The sequence below is a fragment of the Trichoderma reesei genome, assembly GCF_000167675.1.
Source record: "Trichoderma reesei QM6a unplaced genomic scaffold TRIREscaffold_18, whole genome shotgun sequence".
Classification (NCBI taxonomy): Eukaryota; Fungi; Ascomycota; class Sordariomycetes; order Hypocreales; family Hypocreaceae; genus Trichoderma; species Trichoderma reesei.
Genome location: NW_006711165.1, coordinates 131,916 through 149,178, shown reverse-complemented (window position 1 = coordinate 149,178; position 17,263 = coordinate 131,916). Strand labels below are relative to the sequence as shown.

The window sequence follows — 17,263 nt, the reverse complement described above, 5'->3', positions numbered from 1 at the left end:
CTACTGCGGCTGAATGTTAAATGCTGGCATGGGCATATATAGGCAAACAACATCGCTCAGGCAAGAACGGAAGCAGTAGAACAGTCCTCACCCATGTGGCTATCCGGACAATGACAATATCGATTCTGAAAGTAAATTTGCTGTATTGCGTTAAGTGTTCCATTCAATACGATATGTACCTTCACGTGCCGCACTCTGCTCAGCACAACCGCTGCCAAAGCTTCTAGATACTCCTCTGCCCCTGTACTTGACCCGCGTGAAGGCTGAAGACACTTCACGCCTTGGTATAAGTGTGATATTGCTCAATCAGCCCTTCTAATCAAAATACTTGCAACTGAATAACAATGTAGGTATCTTATACATGTGATATCTAGGGCCAAAGTCTCCGAGGCCGCGGCTGCTGGCATGAGACCCCTGCCTGGACCCAGCAAGGAGCATCTGATATACGAGGGCAAACATCTTAGACGGAAAGACGCATCTCAGCTACTTTCAGCTACTACTTACGCATTCCGTTGACTACATAAGGTACTTTCAAAGGATGGAAAGCTCTTCCAGATGAGAAGGAAGGTTCTCGTATGGGTACACACCGGGGCGGAATTGAGAAGCAAGAGACATGCAGTCACAAGCACAAAAGTGCAGGCAGGTTACATGTAACCAGAATGCTCCTGTAATGCTGCTCGATGTATAAATACCTATTGGCAACCCTGTTTAGAGAGTAACAAGACGCCATTCTTCATGATACACCATATCATATCTTGACCAAACACATCACTAACAGCACTCTTCGCATCTCACCATGAAGTTTTACTGGACATTGTCCTTCTTGGCTGCTGCCAGCAGTGTCACTGCACAATCACCCTGGAGAGGCGCCTCCCAGAGACTCATCAAGGCCTTCAGCAACCGCCCCGAGGCCCGGCAGTTCCAGCACCCAAAGGAGAGGGCAGCGACTACAGCCCCTTTGCCACCAACACGGTTCCTGACTGATGCCACCAAGAGTTTGTTACCCGCATGGGTACTTTTACTACTGCTGCCGCGGCTGATCATATCTCAGAGTTTGCCGTGAACGGCAGCACCATCCCCGATGTCCAGTTCGATGTCGGCGAGTCGTACGCGGGCCTTTTGCCAATCAGCAACAACACGGAAGAAAAGAGCAGCCTCTTCTACTGGTTCTTCCCCACGGCCAACCCAGAGCATCAAACAAAGGAGGAAATCACCATCTGGCTTAATGGCGGCGTATGTGCTCCTGTACCTCTTCCCTATTCTGTTGCTGACATCAATACATGTAGCCCGGCTGCTCGTCTCTTCTCGGCCTCCTCAAGGAAAACGGCCCCTTCCTGTGGCAATCTGGCACGCCCGGCCCCCAGCCCAACCCCTGGAGCTGGCACCTGCTCACTAACGTCATCTATGTCGAGCAGCCTGTCGGCGTCGGCTTTACCAAAGGCACACCGAGCATCACCAATGAAGACGAGCTGGCCGCCCAGTTCATGGGCTTCTGGCGCAATTTTGTCGACCTCTTTGGCTTGCACGGCTGGAAGGTATACATCGTGGCCGAGTCATACGGCGGTTTCTACGGCCCCTACATTGCGAGCAACTTTATCGATGCCAACGACGCCGACCACTTCAACGTGGCAGGCCTCATGGTCTACGACGGCATCTTTTTCGATGACAACCTGCAGATGAGCGTCCCGGCACAGTCGTACATCAACCGCTACAAGGAGCTGTTTGCCTTGGACGATGTCGTCAAGGCCCGCGTGGACAGCGTCGCCAACGAGTGCGGCTTTACATACTATTACAACCAGTATCTCATGTTTCCTCCTGCTGGGCCGCAACCCTATCTCACCCCTGGACTGGACCTGCTGCCCGATGGCACTGTCGTCGTCAACGAAACGTGTTACGACTTGTGGGATTACATCACAGACGAGGTGTACGTCAAGAACCCTTGCTTCAACATCTACAGCATCACCGACCACTGCCCCACGCCCTTCAACCCCCTTGGGTATATGCCGTACTTCAACCGCGACGACGTGAAGAAGGCCATCAATGCCCCCGATGGCGTAACCTGGAACCTGTGCAACAACAACGTGTTCAATACGACTGATGGCCATGATACTTCTCCTCCATCAGGCCTGAAACAACTCCCGTATGTCATCGACAAGACACAGAATGTCATTCTCGCCCAGGGCTCCCTCGACTGGATCCTCGTCACTGAAGGCGTCCTCTTGGGCATCCAAAACATGACTTGGGGTGGGGAGATGGGCTTTCAGAGCCAGCCTCAGGATCCCTTCTACGTGCCTCTGTACGGCTTCTATCCCTACGATATCGGCTACTGGGGCCACAACCTGCCCTCGGGATCGGGAGTCCAAGGGACGGTGCATACGGAGCGGGGACTCACGCTTGTGGCAATGCAGCTGGCGGGCCATGAAGGGCCGCAATATCTTGGCGCAGCCGCGTTTCGACAGCTCGAGAAGCTGCTGGGGAGGGTGCAGGCTTTGAACGGCACGGAGCCGTTTACGCTGCCTGCGTTGCGGAGCATCCCACAGCTGCAAGAACCTCTGGGAAAGGGGATTGTGACCATTTTCTAGATACAGGTACTGTCGCGTGACAGACGTATAGGACAACAGTATGTGTTAGACAGGCTTATGGGGTACATGTATGCTAGAGTCAATGAAAATACATGATGTGGATGGCGTGTAGTTTTACCGAGAGAATAGTCGCCTCATCAGATGCCTCAGAACCACGTTTCCTCCGTTGTACTCCATCAGTTGCTCTTGTTCAAAGACCCTATGCTTTCTGAAGGTGTAATCCTTGAGTTCTCGGACCGACTTGAACACCTCTGGAGCTGTGTTGCTCTCAGCCTCTTCACCCCCTCTTCTTGCCCAGTGGATCAAGTCGACAATGTTGACATGCGTATTTCGAAGAATCTGCCATCTTGTCAGTATCGTACATTCCCTGCACCGACTACTAACGGGATGTCGAGAGAGAGGAAAGCGTACAAATGCACATTTATCAATGTCCTCGGGCGCATCGGCATGTCCTACAGCCCGGCAGAGCGTCCTCCAAGCCTTGGGGTCGTTCTCGTGACCGAACCAGAGCTCAACCTCCTTGGCCAGGGCCATTTGGTAGCGATCCCAGGCATCACGACCGGGGGCATCCTTCTTGGGCTTCTTGGGCGGCCAGCCTTGGGAGGATGCGAGTTGCTTCCAGGACGCGCTTGGGTCTCGGGAGGGTTTGTACTTGAAGTTTTTGAAGGAGGAGAAGAAGATGTCGAGGGGTGTTTTTGGAGGGGTCGGTTTGGTTGGTTTGGGCTTTTTGGGCTTTTTGGGCTTTTTGGTGTCCTTTGGGGTGGTGCTGTTTGTGGGAGGTTGTTTGGTTGAGGTGGTGGGTGAAGATGTCGATGTAGTTGGTGGTTGTGGCGGCGAGGAAGATGTGGACAAGGATGGAGAATGGAAAACGACGAGCGGGTTGGTTCTTGATTTGGCTTGAGATTTGAGGAGGTGAGTGATTCGAAGAGCCATTCTGAAAAGACCTCTTGCTAAGCCGACGTTTAAAGGCGAGAGAGAGAGAAGAAAGGGCAGAATCGCAGATTATATATGGATGATGAATGAAGAAAAGTGGAAGAAGGGTAGAGTAGATACGAGATGAAGATGCGGAAGAGGAAGAAGTAAAGGTGAAGGCACAGACGGGCGCATATATACTGTACAGTAAGGTATGCGAAGCACGTCCTTTTTTTCTTTTCTTGTTCTTTTTCACTTTGCTCTCACTTTCTACCTTACGTAGGTACCTTACGTTAGGCAGCAAAGATGCATGCAAAGCATGTAATCTGCCTTGGATATGCATCTGGTGCCCTTGTCGTGACGCGCCTATAAGAGGGGAAGTCGATTGGTCAATTTGTGTCGGGGATTTGTTGTTGGATGTTTGGTGTGTTACCTCTGCATGCAAGAACACGCCGAGATTATACTACTAGTACTGTGAACGTCCAAAAGCAAAGGAAGAATGAACAAGAAGTATACAGCACTTGCCAGGCTGTCCATAATTATACGGTACACAGGTAAGCTTTTCAAGGAGCAGATAATAAGTATCCAAGCTCATGGATACAACAAGCATTCACTCATGACAACAGGTCTCTGCAAGGCCATATCATAATAGAAAAAAAAAAAACACATGTTGGGTTTCGAATGGTTGCCATTTGCACAAAGGCTTTGTTAGTTGAATATACGCCTCAACAGGAACTTTAGCACCACATTTCGGCCCTCCGAATTCTTCGTTCGGCTCCTTGACATGATCTTTCCCGTTTTCCGAGTATAGTCGCTTAGTTGTGCCACGGACTTGAAGACGCGTACTTTATCGCCGCTTTCTTCGCCTCCTTTCTTGGCCCAGATGATTAAGTCCACTAGATTGACATGCGTGGTTTTCAATATCTGTCCCGACACATTAGCCCGTCTTCACTGAAAACCAAGTAAAATCATCATCCATCATCTGGAAAGAACTAAAAAAGGGGGAGTGATGAACCATACAGCCTTGCATTTTGATATCTGGTCAGGTGGATTTTCGCACCCCACAGCCCGACAAACCGTCTTCCAAGCCGTGATATCATCCACATCGCCAAAGTATAGCTCAACCTCTTTGATGAGGGCAGCCTGATACCTCTTCCATGCTTTCTGCTTGGGAGGATGGTCGTTTGGCTTATTGGTCCAGGACTGGAACTTGCAGAGATCTTTCCACGAGTTGACGGGGGATTTGGCAGGGTTGTGGACGAAACCTTGGTGTGAGAAGGAGAGGAAGAAGGTGTCGAGGGGGGTTTCTTCTTTAGGAGGGGATTCTGAAGGGAGAGCCATGGAAGTTGGTTTATGGAAACATTGATGGCTTGATTGATTGGGTTGGGAGGAGAGGGCGATGTTGATGGAGGGTGGTGTTTTAGGGGAGGATATCAGGGGTGGGTTTGGGAGATGCTTGAGGATGTGCGAAGGCTTGTTGGAGGTGTACTTTACGATGATGAGTGGAATATGATGATGGAATAGAAGAGGACATGAGATTGTAGGATCAAAAGAGGGAAAAGAGAGAGAGAGAGATGATAAAGAGTCTATAATCACCTGAAGATTAAATACGGATTCACTTCTCCTCATTCCCCCTCTCCATCAGGCAGCAAACGCCACTGCCCACCTTCACACCCAAAGCACACACGCAACAAACCATCTCAAAACACCCAATAACAAAACAGACCTACTCAAATTCAAATAGCCAACACATGTTCAACTCATTATCCAATGACTGGGCCCAGGCCGTTGTGGCCAAACCAATGGCCTGCCTGTTGGCCTGCTCACAGGGCCCCTTGCTTCACAGCCACCCTGAAAGGAAACATGACATGACAGCCTCGTAGAAAAAACCTCGGCGGCAAAATGCGGCTTTGTATATCTACTTGGGGGTGATTGGTCGCGGAGAACGTTGTGTGACTGACTTCATGCAGGACTTGGCGTGTAAGGCATACTTGGACGTTGTACTCTTACCTACCTCTTGGGAGCCAACAGGTAACATCACTGGGCCTCGGTTGTCCCCCCCCCCCCCCCCCCCCGGAACAAGGTAGAGGGACAATGGATAGACGTTTGACACGGGTCAGATTCCATCGGCATGCTTCAGCTAGAATACGAGTGTGCACCTGAGGCTTCTACCCTTGATGAAAGAAAAAATGTTACATAGTCATAGTCATGACTATCCTGACTGTTCATGATGCCCAGGTACATTCATCTGCGGGAGGCTTACGATATGTACATGCGAACAGGGGGGGACCTACCTAGAGTCACGAGGGTATACTGATAATCTACACGCAGACCTGCACTTGTGTGAGATAAACATAAACATCACCCAACAAGACAGGACAATCACTCGGCGCAAGCATGGACATTAGACAAGGCAAGGCTCTGCAAAGCGCTTCATTCAACCAAGCCACTATGCCAAACTACATATGCTCCTGACCACAAAACTGTCCAGATCGATCGCCATCCACTCAGCACCACCAAAACCATCAAGAAGCAGGATCAAGCAGGACTCGCTGGATCGCCCATACTGCCGCTTCCGCCGCTGCCACTACCAGTGCTTCCTCGGCTATCGTGCATGCCGAACCGCTTCGTATACAGGGGCCTCCGCGAGATGCCCATGCCAACGGGGGACCGCGGCTCCTCGTCGCTCGGCTGGGTGAAACCGCTAACGTCGCTGAGCATGCTAGAACTGCGGCCGCGCGCTTTCGCTCCGCGCAGCTCAAACGACGTCATCGGCGGCGACTGCCAGGCGGCAAGCCCAGGGGGCGCGTGGGACAGAGACGTGGATGAGTGGTTGTTGTCGGTGACCCCCCAATAGTTTACGCTTGACGGGAAGTGCGCGGGAGCAGCCGGATTCGGGTTCCAAGGCGTCTGCGGCTGCATCTGCTGCTGCTGTTGCTGCTGCTGTTGTTGCGGGGGCTGGGGAGAGTGAAAGGCAACGTGGCCGGGCGCGGCATCGAGCATGCCCATGTCGGGCAAGCCGGCGGCCTGGCTCATGTAGTTGCGGAGGGCCTGCACGTCCGCTTGGAGACTGCGGAGATGCTCGGCCTTCAGGTTGTTGGACGCATACGCCTGCGTCAGCTGGTCATTGTACGTCTTGTCCTGGTTGACAATCTGCTCCTGCCAGCCGGCACGCTCACGCTTGCGCCGCTCCACCTCGTTGAGCCCCCGGTTGTTTGCATCCGTAATGTTGGCGAGCTCGTTTTCCACCTTGGCAATGCGGGTGGCAATCTTGTTCCGCTTGGTGTTGAGGTTGCTCTTCTCGTTGTCCTTGGACTTGACCTCGCTCTCCAGCTTCGCCTTGTACTCGCGAAAGCTCTTCTGGGCGGCGTCGTAGAGCTTCTTCTCGTTCGAGTACGACCGCTCCGTCTTCTTCTTGTTCTCGACCAGCTCCGGCGACGCGTCAAACTTCTTGAGCTGCTCAGCAAGGGCTGCCGTCTCGCGCTCGGCCTGTGCCTTTTGTGTTTCCTGCTGGCGAATCTTTTGCCTGTACTTGTCGTCGCTGTGGCCGGCTGAGGCTAGCTGATTGTCGGTGAGCTCGTTCTCCTTCTTGATGGCATTGATCCTCGACTTCCACTCCTTGCGCCACGTCTTGAGGCGATTCTTCTCGTCGTTGAGCTTGACTTCGGCGGCGGCAATCGAAATGCGTAGCGTGGTGGCGGGGGAATCGGGCTGCAGCGACTGCTGCGAGCCGGTCACGGTGACGGGTGCGTTGTTGTTTTCTGGCGTGGGTTCCTTGATGGTCCTGATGCTCGTGGTGAAGATGACCTTGTCCGTCTGCGTGTCCACAAACTCACAGACGTACTTGGACAACGGGCGGAGGCCGTAAATGTCTCCCGTCCAACGGGTGCCACCTCGACCACCGTCGTCGGCCTCGACCACGGGGAAGATGCGTGTGGGCTGCCAAAATGCGTTGTTCACCTTGACGTAAAAGGGCTTGGACGTGTCGACGCCGGCCGGCCGTGTCGAGGCGGAGCCGTTGGCGGTGCTTGGCTGCTCGTCGTCGAAATCGGGAAAGTGACTGGTGTTAAAGCATACTTCGTCGCTACCGATATACGATATCCATATCTGCTTGGGCTGAGTGTTGAATGGTGCGTTTCCGAGGTTGTGAATGTCTGTCGTGTTGACGCCGAGCGATTTCGACGGCACGTGGGACGACTCGTACTCCTTCATGACAACAATCTTGGTGCTGGCCAGTGCGGCCCATAGCGGCTGCTGCAGCCTGACCTGAGTGCTTTGCTTTCTTCTTTTCTTGTTCGTGGAGGCGGGGGCCGGAGGCAGAGGGGGGCATCCCGCCTCCGTGTCCGGCGTGTTGAAGCCCGTGTCGTGGGCAACCTCGCCATTGATGGAGATGGTGGCCACGGGCTTGCCCGCCTCGGGGTCGTGCTGGCCGGCCGCCGCGTTGGCCTTTTCCCGCCTCAGGTACCACTCACGGATGTATCTAACGAGCCCCTGGGTGAGGATGTGGATCGCCAGTCCGCTTCGCACCCACGCAAACGCACTTCTCTTATCGTGCACGACGGACGTCGACTCAAAGGTGTTGCTGATGGCGGAAGGCACCTGCCAGTCCTCGGGGATGTGTCTCGCGAGTCGGGACCAGTGGGTTCTCGTGCTTCGGATGAGATGGTTGGCAACGATCCAGACGAAGCAGGTGGTGAGGCCGCGGGAGCCGCCGTTCCTGTACGTGGTGCCGCCGCCGAGGGTGATGGCAATGATGGGCTTGGCCAGATCCAGAATGGCATCCTGGATCGGTTGCCAAAGAAACAACCAGATGAGGAGGAAGAAGAAGTCCATGCAGAGCACGGTGACGAGGGATGGCATGGTGGAGTGGCCATCAAAGATTTCGGCAAAGTTGAGGTTGATGCCCGAGCTGGTGGTGACGGGGGGCACAAAGGTCAGACAGGTAAAGATGCCGTAGATGATGGAGAGCGAAAGGGTCGGCAGCTGCATGAGAATGATGAGGATGGCGAGCGTGTCCTGCATGGGCAGCGTCTTGAGGACGGTGGCAACCATGTCGATGGGCCCCGAGTCGCGGTGGACGTCGGCGTTCTTGAGGGCGTTGACATCGATCTGGCGGTGGCCGGCGTCGGCGGTGGCATTGGCAGCAGAGCCCAGGTGGGAGGTGCAGGATTCCGACGTCGACGTCTCCGAGTAGTTGCCGACAGAGGCCCTACGCCCATCGGCCGTGCGGTCGTGGAAGTCGATGGCGGCCTTTGACACGCCGTTGGGCAGCACAAACTGCGGCCCTGCGTGGCCGGCGCCATGATCGGCCGGCCTCGCAGGGCCGTCGGCGTGGTTGAGGCCCTTCCTGCCAGTGACTCGTTTCGCCGGGGCTACGAGCCCATTCTCCTTGGTGTCGCGATGACCGGCGCCAGACTGTCGCTTGCTCGATCCCGATGCGCGAGGCATGCGGCTGCTCTTCTCTCCCCCACTGACTGCCGGGCAACCCTGGAGACCTGTGTCGAGGCCAGGGCCAGCAGCAGCGGGAAGGGCGGTATAATTCTTCCTCCTCCTTTCTCTCTCTCTCTCTCTCTCTCTCTCTCTCTCTCTCGCTGTGCTCAGTCTGCGCGTGCAGTGCTGCGGGCAGTGGGCGGATGCAGTAGGACCGTTTGCGTTGGTGGGGTGGAAAAGGCGAAGAAGTCGTTGACGAAAAGGGATTCCCTCAGTGCTTCTCCCAGGTATGCAGTCGTCATTCGGCCGTGCGTATCGGTCTGCGGCTCGAGAAGCCAACGGAAACCGCTGTGCACGGCAACAACAATCTGCCGCTCGCTGGCGCTGATCGAAAGGCTGGCGGCTTGTTGCGAGGATATTCGGGGTTGAAGGAGTGAGGTGAGATTCCGACCCTCCCAAACCAGAAGCTGCTGGAAGTGGTGAAGGAAGGAAGCGAAGGGAAGAAAAAAAAAAAAAAAGGTCTTGCCCGCGAGCCGGGGAATATCAGAGCGTGCTAGAGGGAGGCGGGTGTCGTTTTCCAGGGCTCGCAGCGCTAGAGCTTCAGGGCCTTTTGGGCGGTCTTCCAGGGCACAGCAGCGCTAGGGCGGGTCCTGGATCTACCGTGTACAGCGCGCTAACGGGGCCTGTGGGGATGGAATGCAATTCAGAGCGTCACAACTCGAAGCAGGCGGAGGTACCTATCCTGTATTTCTACTGGATGTACTTGATGCGCTTGGGGCGGACGGAAGACCACTTCGACTTTTGCCTCATCCCCTATTCTGCAGGCGATATGTCAGAGGGCATTGGCAACGAGGGTTATTGTTGACTGCAAAGTGGACGACTCGGAGGATTTGCTCATTGTTTCTGCGCTGACGCAATCCTTCCATGCCAGAGCCGCGATGCAGATGCCCGGGGATTGTCTTGCATCGATTAGCATCTGATGGAGGTACCTATCGCCGACGTATACTGCTGCTAGCACCGGCTGGGGCATTTGCCTGCTGCTTAGGGCCGGCGAAGGTGCACAATCCGGGTTAAGGGGTACCAGGAGGCAAAGTACATACGTCAAGTAGTAGGTAGGTACTTGTACCGCGGCTACACGCCTCCTGCGACGCCTCATCATTTTCGACATATGAAACTGAACTTATTGGAATAGCTGCATAGTCCGCTGGAGGAGAGCTGGAAGAGGGCTTGTAATACAAAAGAGAAAAGAGGCACTACATGTATCTACATGTAGTAAAGACTGACTACCGGCTTTCACAGGCTGACCACTCGCTGCAAGCGCGGCAACTAAAGTTGGACAGGGGGAGGTCGTGGTCGTCTGCTGTAAGGTTGGGTGGTCTCTCCCTGCAGCTCCCGTCTTCGGCATCGCGAGCGACCTCCGTGGTCCGTCTCCGCGTCTCCGTGGAGGTATGTAGGTACCTTTTACGCAGAGACGAGTTCCGAGCACTGCTTACAATCATCGAGCCCGTAGTCAGTATCAAGTGACGGTGCCACGTCAATTCATCTCTCAATTTCAGCACCAGCTTCAGCGTCCAAGGCCCCGGAGCTGCCGGATCCGCAAGCTCGCAACAACCGACCCCCGAACTACCTATGGTAGTCCATGTAGTTCCTACAGTACTGGACTTCTAGCCAGATGCTGTCAAATTCTCACCGGGCGTCTTAGCGCAGCAGCTGCAAGTCTCATGGCCGGGCAATTTGGCCACGTCGGGACTTTGGGGGGGTTGAGGCTGTCGGCTGTTGCAGCTCGGAAAAACTCTCGATTGGCTGCGGCGGAGGCCAAGCAGCAGGTTAAGCTTTTTGCCAGGCGGTACTTGGGGCCCAGAGCAGCCCGGTACGTACCGCAGAAAGGAGGGCCAGCGGCAAGGGATCTGACGTCGTGCCAGCCCCTGCCGAAGGGGGACCCCAGTCATGTCTCTGCTGTTGGACGGCAACGATGAAGATGTCTGGTAGACGACATAGTATTATAAAGTGAGTTGATACTTGGGATCGCAATCAAGATACAGCTGCTACGCTTGTTACGACTAGTACGATGAGCAAAGTATAAGTAGGTAGCAGAGTTGAAGAGGGATACCCGACATGAGAGATGTCAAGTCACCTGCTGCTCTCTTTCCCATCAATTCGCTCACCATCTCCAGCTGCCAGCCAGAGGACATCAAGCCAATCAAATCACCACCATACACATACCTCCTACACGGTACGGTAGCGGTAGGTAGTCGGTACATACAGAAAAGGGCTGATGGGCACGCGCTCTCCAAACTGTTTCGAACAAGCGCTTCCGTGCATGTACCCGATAGGTACTTTTTGACGTCCGTACACCATCTCTCTTCTTCAAACTCCCGTTTGCATGTGCGTCTTGTCCCCCGCTTTCAGACGCTTGTCTCGGGAGCCAAACCTGACCCTGTCTTGCCTTGGTGATGTACCTATCCAAAGATAATGTAGGTACCAGCAGCTAGACGATGATCAAGAAAAAAGAAGCGAAAAAAAGAAAAGAAACGAAAAGGCCATCTTGACTTGCGCCACCACTCATTACATCCAAGTTTGACGCCAAAGTTTTTTTTTTCTTCGCCTTGCTCGCCCTTTCAAGCGCTAAACATGAAGGAAAATTCCGGCCGCGATGGAGCCTCTAATTTCCCTCTTGGACGGCCTTTTGCGCAGCGATCACAGCAGAAAGTGGGGGTCTTTTCAAGCACATGTACGGATACTATTATCGGAAACACACCGACGACGACGACCAAAAAGTCTGTCCTTTGCTGTAACTAGGTATCTAGCACTGTCTTTTATACATACAGCTACTAGCAGCAAAGCCGCTGTAAGTTGTATGGACCTAATGTACTCGTACAGTATGGGCGTGCGGGCATCCCTGACCGAGGTGGGAAAAAAAAAGGAGTCGAATCACGAGATGGGACTGCATGCTGCTTGACTTTAACTTCCCCTTGCCATGACAATGCACTTTTCCACTTCTGACCGCTTCTGTTGATTCGAGTGCTTGTCTGGGACTCGGCAAGGCAGTTTATGACATCGTCGGCAATCGGTGACCAAGTCAACCTTCCAGGCGCAACTTTGATTCAGCCTCTCAGCCGCCAAACATCAAACCATATGATGACAAGTCATCGCCAATCCCTCAGAAACAAAGAGCAGTAGAAAAGAAAGAAAGAGAGGAGGAAAGATTCAATGGCCAACATCCAACAGCAGCAGCACAAACGGACATCAGCTACCTGCCGCATGCCCATCGCCTTATCCGGCAGCACACAAGTCAAATCAATCTACGGAGCGCCTCTTTCTGACATGCCGGCGTGAAGTAATGGACTGGCTGCTGTGTCACCACACTGAACTTTACAGAAAGAAGACCAGGGATGATAATAATGATCACAACACGGTACTGGATTTAGTACTTGCTGACTTGCCCCTCCTCGGCTCAGGATTATAATACCCCGCGATGACCTCCAAAACTGATCATCGTCGACATTGCCCAATCCCTCCATTAGTCTATTCCTCAGAAACGCCGGACAAGCGGCTCGTGACTCTTCATGGTCGTTCTCGTTCATCGTGGGCTTTTTTGCTTTCCTGCTTTGAATGGTGTCATTTGCGGTTGAGCCGGCTAGACGGCGGCATTAAGAATGCGGCTCCGATGGAACTGCCGTGCATGCAGAGAGATCGCGATCTATTCCCGCGTTATTCGCCCAAGTTCAGAACTCAATGCTGCCTTCTACGACTACCTCGTATCAGTCTAGATCAATACACATACCGGCATCAAATACAACCGTCGAGATCAGTCATGCTCGGCACTTTGTATTCCGGCACTTGGACCTCTCAGAGTGGCATGCTGGACTGCTATGTATTACCTTGTTGATGTGGTACAGAGTACTACATGCTCCCCTCTCTGCTGCACGTCGCTCGCCCATCTGCCGTCGACCAATGAATGACTCTGCTGGGCTCGAATCCAGGCTGCAGATGAGGGGTGTTGCATCGAGCTTCGAGAGGCAGAGTGCACAAACGACAGCGCGGTAAATCGATGCGGATACCTGTTCTTCATCTGCCGACTCGCGGTGTCTACACCATCACGCTTCGCTCTCGCTGAAGCCATGTCCCATCCCAATTGACGCTTTCCCCCCTTCCGTGTCCAGCATGGAAAATCCTCTCACATCGGTCACTGACAACATCCATCCGTACTTGTGGGGATTTTCTCCTCTGTCCCTCTTCATGAGCGCCTAGACAGCAGTAGTAGTAGTAGTAGTACTCGGCCTCGTCTTCTTCTTCTCCCCCCAGTTCTTCTTCTCCCTCTTGGCCTCCAGCTCAGCCGCCCTGTCCGCCCAAGTACCCCCCTCGATATCCCACAGCGGCTGCATCACCCTGCTCACCACGTCCTCAAATATCGCGCCCTGCGCCTCGTCGCTGGCTCTCCTCCGCTGCTTGAGCTTTCCGTTGCCCCAGTACGGGATCACACTAGTCCTTGCCTGCAAACTCTTGCCCTTTGCGCCCTTGGAGTCGTTGTTTTGGTTTTGGGTGTGCTTGAGTATCAGGTAGTCCACTCGCGCGCCTCCAACGTAGTTACTCGATCCGACGGTGAAGAAGCGCGTTTCGCCAATGGTTAGCCCGGTGATGCGGTCTACGCTGATTGTTGTGAAAGATTCAATGGGGAGATGCCGTGGTCCGTCGACGGTTTTCTGTCTTTCTCGTGAGCGGTAGTTCTACCAAAGAGACTGTGTTTAAAGAGAGTAATCGTACGTTGATGATTCCGCGTGGAGGTGGTGATCCCGGGACAATGATCTGTGTCTCCCGCACATCGATATCCTTTGCGGTCTTGAGCTCGGGTATTCTTTCGTAAAGTGTCTCTTCAAATCGTGTCGTTGCGAGTCGCAGCACCGCCGAAGGCTTTATATTCCCCGTCTGTCCAACACATCAGCCTCGTTTCGTTCCAACATCACCATCCCCCATCAAGGCAAAACTCACCCTCTTCTCATCCAAAGCCCTATACAGATCCCCCTCTCTCAAACCCTCCTCCCTCTTCCTGACAACATCCCCCTCCCACGCATCCAACCTCGCAACCAGCCCGCCCTGTCCTCCCCACGCAACAACCTGCCTCAGCACGTCCCCTATCCTGCGCACCTGATCGACGGAGCAGCCCACCCAGACGAGCACGCCGAGGTCGTGGTAGAGGTGGATGGCGCTCTGCTGGAGGGCCTTTGCGGAGATTTGCGGCGTCGAGGGCCCGCCTATGGGGATCTCGGCGAGGCGGCGCGGGCGCAGGGCGTAGCGGGCTAGGGTTGGGAAGACTTGTAATGCCGGAGGGAGGTTTGGCATCTTCTTTTCTTTCTTTCTTCCTATGCTTCTTTTCGTCTTTAGAGAGTAATGAAAGGGTCAATGAATTATGTTGGTAAACGGAGATGGAAGAACAGTGAGTAGAAAAAGGTGGCCGGTATATGTACAGAAAGCGCAATTGAATATGTGGTCGTTCAAGATGGAGGAGAGTACTATATGGGAGGAAGAGTCAAAGATGTTTTGTTTGAGATGCAGCGAAATCGCACGTTTGATGCGGGATTGAAAGTGGCGCCCTGTTCAGCCTTGCATACAAGCCGCTGTGATAGGCTGATGCGGGAGCTGCTCTCTAGCTCCGTAGCGGGGGCGGTGATGACATTGCTTTGCCTTTCCCGTGCATGCTCCAGCTTGAATAAGGTACCGGTAGCTTGCTTGCGACTTGGTGTGCTCGTCATCTACCTACTAACATATACGGTTCTCCTCATTACGAGCATTGATGAGGATACGACTGTTTGCGCGATGAGTGTGAAGAATGAATTAAGGAGGCAGGTCATTGCCATCTACAAAGGTCCGTCTTACATCAGTATCTCTATATCCCTTTACTTTCCCGTTGTTGTTGAAGTTGGTCCCGTTCTTCATCGTCATAACTTGCCGAGGCTATCCTCCCCATCATCCTCGTCTCATCTCATCTCAACCCCATCACCACCAATCTCCCAAGCTCACAGCATCATACGACCACCAACCTACAAACCCCCATCACAAATCACCTCAGCTCAAACCCAATAAACAACCACACCGCACCATACAGACGACCCTCGAGCACTAAATTCTCCGTTTAGAGCTGCTCTATCTAGGCCGCGAATACCCCTTGGGATACAACAACTACTTCCGTCCCCGCCTCCACAAGGCATTCATGTCCCGCGCCGCCGAAACAGACGAGGACAAGATCCGGACGGGCATCAAACAGGCCGAATACGTAAAGAAAGGTAGCACCACTACTGCACACTACATACACTCTCTCCGTCATACCACGTCGAGCGTGAAAAATCAAGTACTTACTGACAATGATTGCAGAAATAGAAGCTCTGTGAGGACTACCCAAATACCGTTGTGGCCAACCTCACGATGAAAGACCGCACCATGAACAAGCATACATGTAATCAGGCATAACAGGAGGTTACTTAGTATGGATGGGGCCTCTTTTGATACGCCCCATCAAAGGATACTCACTACATCCAGAATGTGTTATCATTTGCTCAGTATCCAGCAGCTGACTCTTTCGTGGGGTATAATACCTAGGTACTACTTGAAGCGATATCGCACATTGCGAAAACGATATGACAGCGATGCCTGAGCTCGAGGAGAAGATAAATCGATAAATACGTATGCATCTTCCTTGTAAGGAATAATAAGTGTTGGAACTTGCAGAGCCGTATGTAATAAAACAAGAGAATACCTCCCGCTAAAGTTGCGGCCAATAATGCACACAATGTAGAGAATCATATCCAAAAGAGTTCTTTTTCCTCCGCCAGAATCAATGACCAAAAAAAAAAAAAAAGTAAATGGCAAGATATGGTTGCGCCTTGATACAATCGGGCTACCGCTGTTCCTTCTCTTACGCAGACGCCTTCTTCTTCTTTGCATACCAAGCCCCAAACTCGAGACACTCCCCCAGCGCCGTGCCGCTCTCGTCCATTAGGTCACTCATCATCTTGGTTAGCCACATGTCCCATTCGTCCTGGCTCTTGCCGCTGACCTCGCGCAAGATGGGCTCCAGAGCCTGAATCTCCTGCACCTGGGTCAGCAGGGCCGTTTGGCGCAGCGCAATCTGCCCCGGCGTCAGCGTCTTCTTCTCCAGCCTCGGCGTCGGCGGCTCTTTGCCCTTGGACTCGGCGGGCTTGGCGTCGGTGGTGACGACACCGCCGATGCCCTCCTTTTCCCAGCGGAACTCGCTCAGGGGAAGGGCTATTCTCCTGGAGCGGACGTCGCCCAGGGTCTCGTACTCCTGCAGCAGCGTCGGGCCAATGACTGTGCACGGCAGAGGGTTGATGTCGAGCCGCTCCAGCGCACGCGACAGCCACGAGTTGTATTCGGCAATATAGTTGTTGGAGGGGACGGAGAGCGGCGTCTGCGGGTTGATGACGTAGGCGCCGAGGCTGGCGGCCGCGGCCTGCTCCTCGGCGTCCTCGACGGACACGGTGGACGTGGGCACATGGGGCCGCAGGCTTCGGATGGCGTGGTCCGACTCCCACACCTCGAGGGTTCCGCCCGGCTTGACCAGGCGCACGCACTCCTCGATAAAGGCCGGCATCAACTTGTTGGTCACGGCGTAGCTGACGTCCTTGACCATGACCAGGTCGTATTCGTCCGAGGCCACGGGCCACGGTATCTGGCGGAGGTCGTGCTGGATGAACCTCCACTGCATGTCGCCGCCGGGCTTCATGGCGTCGTTGGAGGTGCTGGAGCTGTTGTCGGGGGCGAGCGGCGCAATGTCGATGCCGGTGAAGGAGATGCCGCCGTGGCCGCGGCTCTTGAAGTAGTGGTGGCACATGGTGCTCCAGAAGCCCGATCCGCAGCCAATCTCGAGGACGCGCTGGGGCGGCTTCTTGATCAGGCCAGGTGACAGCACGGGGGCGCCAATGACTTGGATCAGCAGCATCGTGCGCAGGACCTGCCGGTGAAGCTCGGTGAGGTCCGAGGGCAGCGGGTAGGCCAGCGTGTGGTCGTTGAGAAAGGTGCGGCCATTGCGCTGGACAAAGGGCCTCGCGAGGAACAGGCCGTCGGCGGCGGAGGGGTCTGTCGAGAGGATGGTGCGCGACGACGCCGTCGTTTGGCCGCTGGCGGACGAGACGGACTCGGCGCGGCTGGTGGGAAAGCCCGTCATTGGTTTGAGGGCGGCGGACGACTTGTTGGGGTCCTGGTCTGGCAGCGACGCCGCGTTTGCATTTCTTCCCGCGGCTGCGACTGCGGCATCGACGACGGCAGAGGCGCTGCCGCTGAGCCTGGCGCGATGCAGGCGGGAAAAGGTTCTCGATGCCCTGCTG

The 17,263-nt window shown here is 54.3% G+C and overlaps 5 protein-coding genes across 5 annotated transcripts; 1 reads left to right on the top strand and 4 right to left on the bottom strand.

The window, feature by feature from the left end:
- Positions 1 to 1,008: 1,008 nt before the first annotated feature.
- Positions 1,009 to 2,582, top strand: TRIREDRAFT_66183 (serine carboxypeptidase; the record flags this gene model as incomplete). Its single annotated transcript, XM_006967631.1, has 2 exons — positions 1,009 to 1,233; positions 1,287 to 2,582. 2 exons carry the CDS (start codon positions 1,009 to 1,011, stop codon positions 2,580 to 2,582), a joined length of 1,521 nt encoding a protein of 506 aa, XP_006967693.1.
- A 114-nt stretch (positions 2,583 to 2,696) lies between these two features.
- Positions 2,697 to 3,515, bottom strand: TRIREDRAFT_109960 (uncharacterized protein; the record flags this gene model as incomplete). The annotated part of the gene is made up of 2 exons (XM_006967558.1): positions 2,697 to 2,921; positions 2,994 to 3,515. The coding sequence occupies 2 exons, from the start codon at positions 3,513 to 3,515 to the stop codon at positions 2,697 to 2,699; spliced, it is 747 nt and encodes a 248-aa protein (XP_006967620.1).
- A 2,517-nt stretch (positions 3,516 to 6,032) lies between these two features.
- On the bottom strand, positions 6,033 to 9,265 carry TRIREDRAFT_80339 (uncharacterized protein; the record flags this gene model as incomplete). Its single annotated transcript, XM_006967557.1, has 3 exons — positions 6,744 to 9,265; positions 6,474 to 6,683; positions 6,033 to 6,434 (listed from the first exon to the last, which is right to left on the bottom strand). The coding sequence occupies exons 1-3, from the start codon at positions 8,940 to 8,942 to the stop codon at positions 6,033 to 6,035; spliced, it is 2,811 nt and encodes a 936-aa protein (XP_006967619.1). The 5' UTR covers positions 8,943 to 9,265.
- A 3,906-nt stretch (positions 9,266 to 13,171) lies between these two features.
- On the bottom strand, positions 13,172 to 14,264 carry TRIREDRAFT_109958 (uncharacterized protein; the record flags this gene model as incomplete). Its single annotated transcript, XM_006967556.1, has 3 exons — positions 13,172 to 13,627; positions 13,689 to 13,850; positions 13,914 to 14,264. The coding sequence occupies 3 exons, from the start codon at positions 14,262 to 14,264 to the stop codon at positions 13,172 to 13,174; spliced, it is 969 nt and encodes a 322-aa protein (XP_006967618.1).
- Positions 14,265 to 15,834: 1,570 nt separating this feature from the next.
- On the bottom strand, positions 15,835 to 17,103 carry TRIREDRAFT_66232 (uncharacterized protein; the record flags this gene model as incomplete). Its single annotated transcript, XM_006967555.1, has 1 exon — positions 15,835 to 17,103. The coding sequence occupies one exon, from the start codon at positions 17,101 to 17,103 to the stop codon at positions 15,835 to 15,837; it is 1,269 nt and encodes a 422-aa protein (XP_006967617.1).
- Between the last annotated feature and the right edge of the window lie 160 nt (positions 17,104 to 17,263).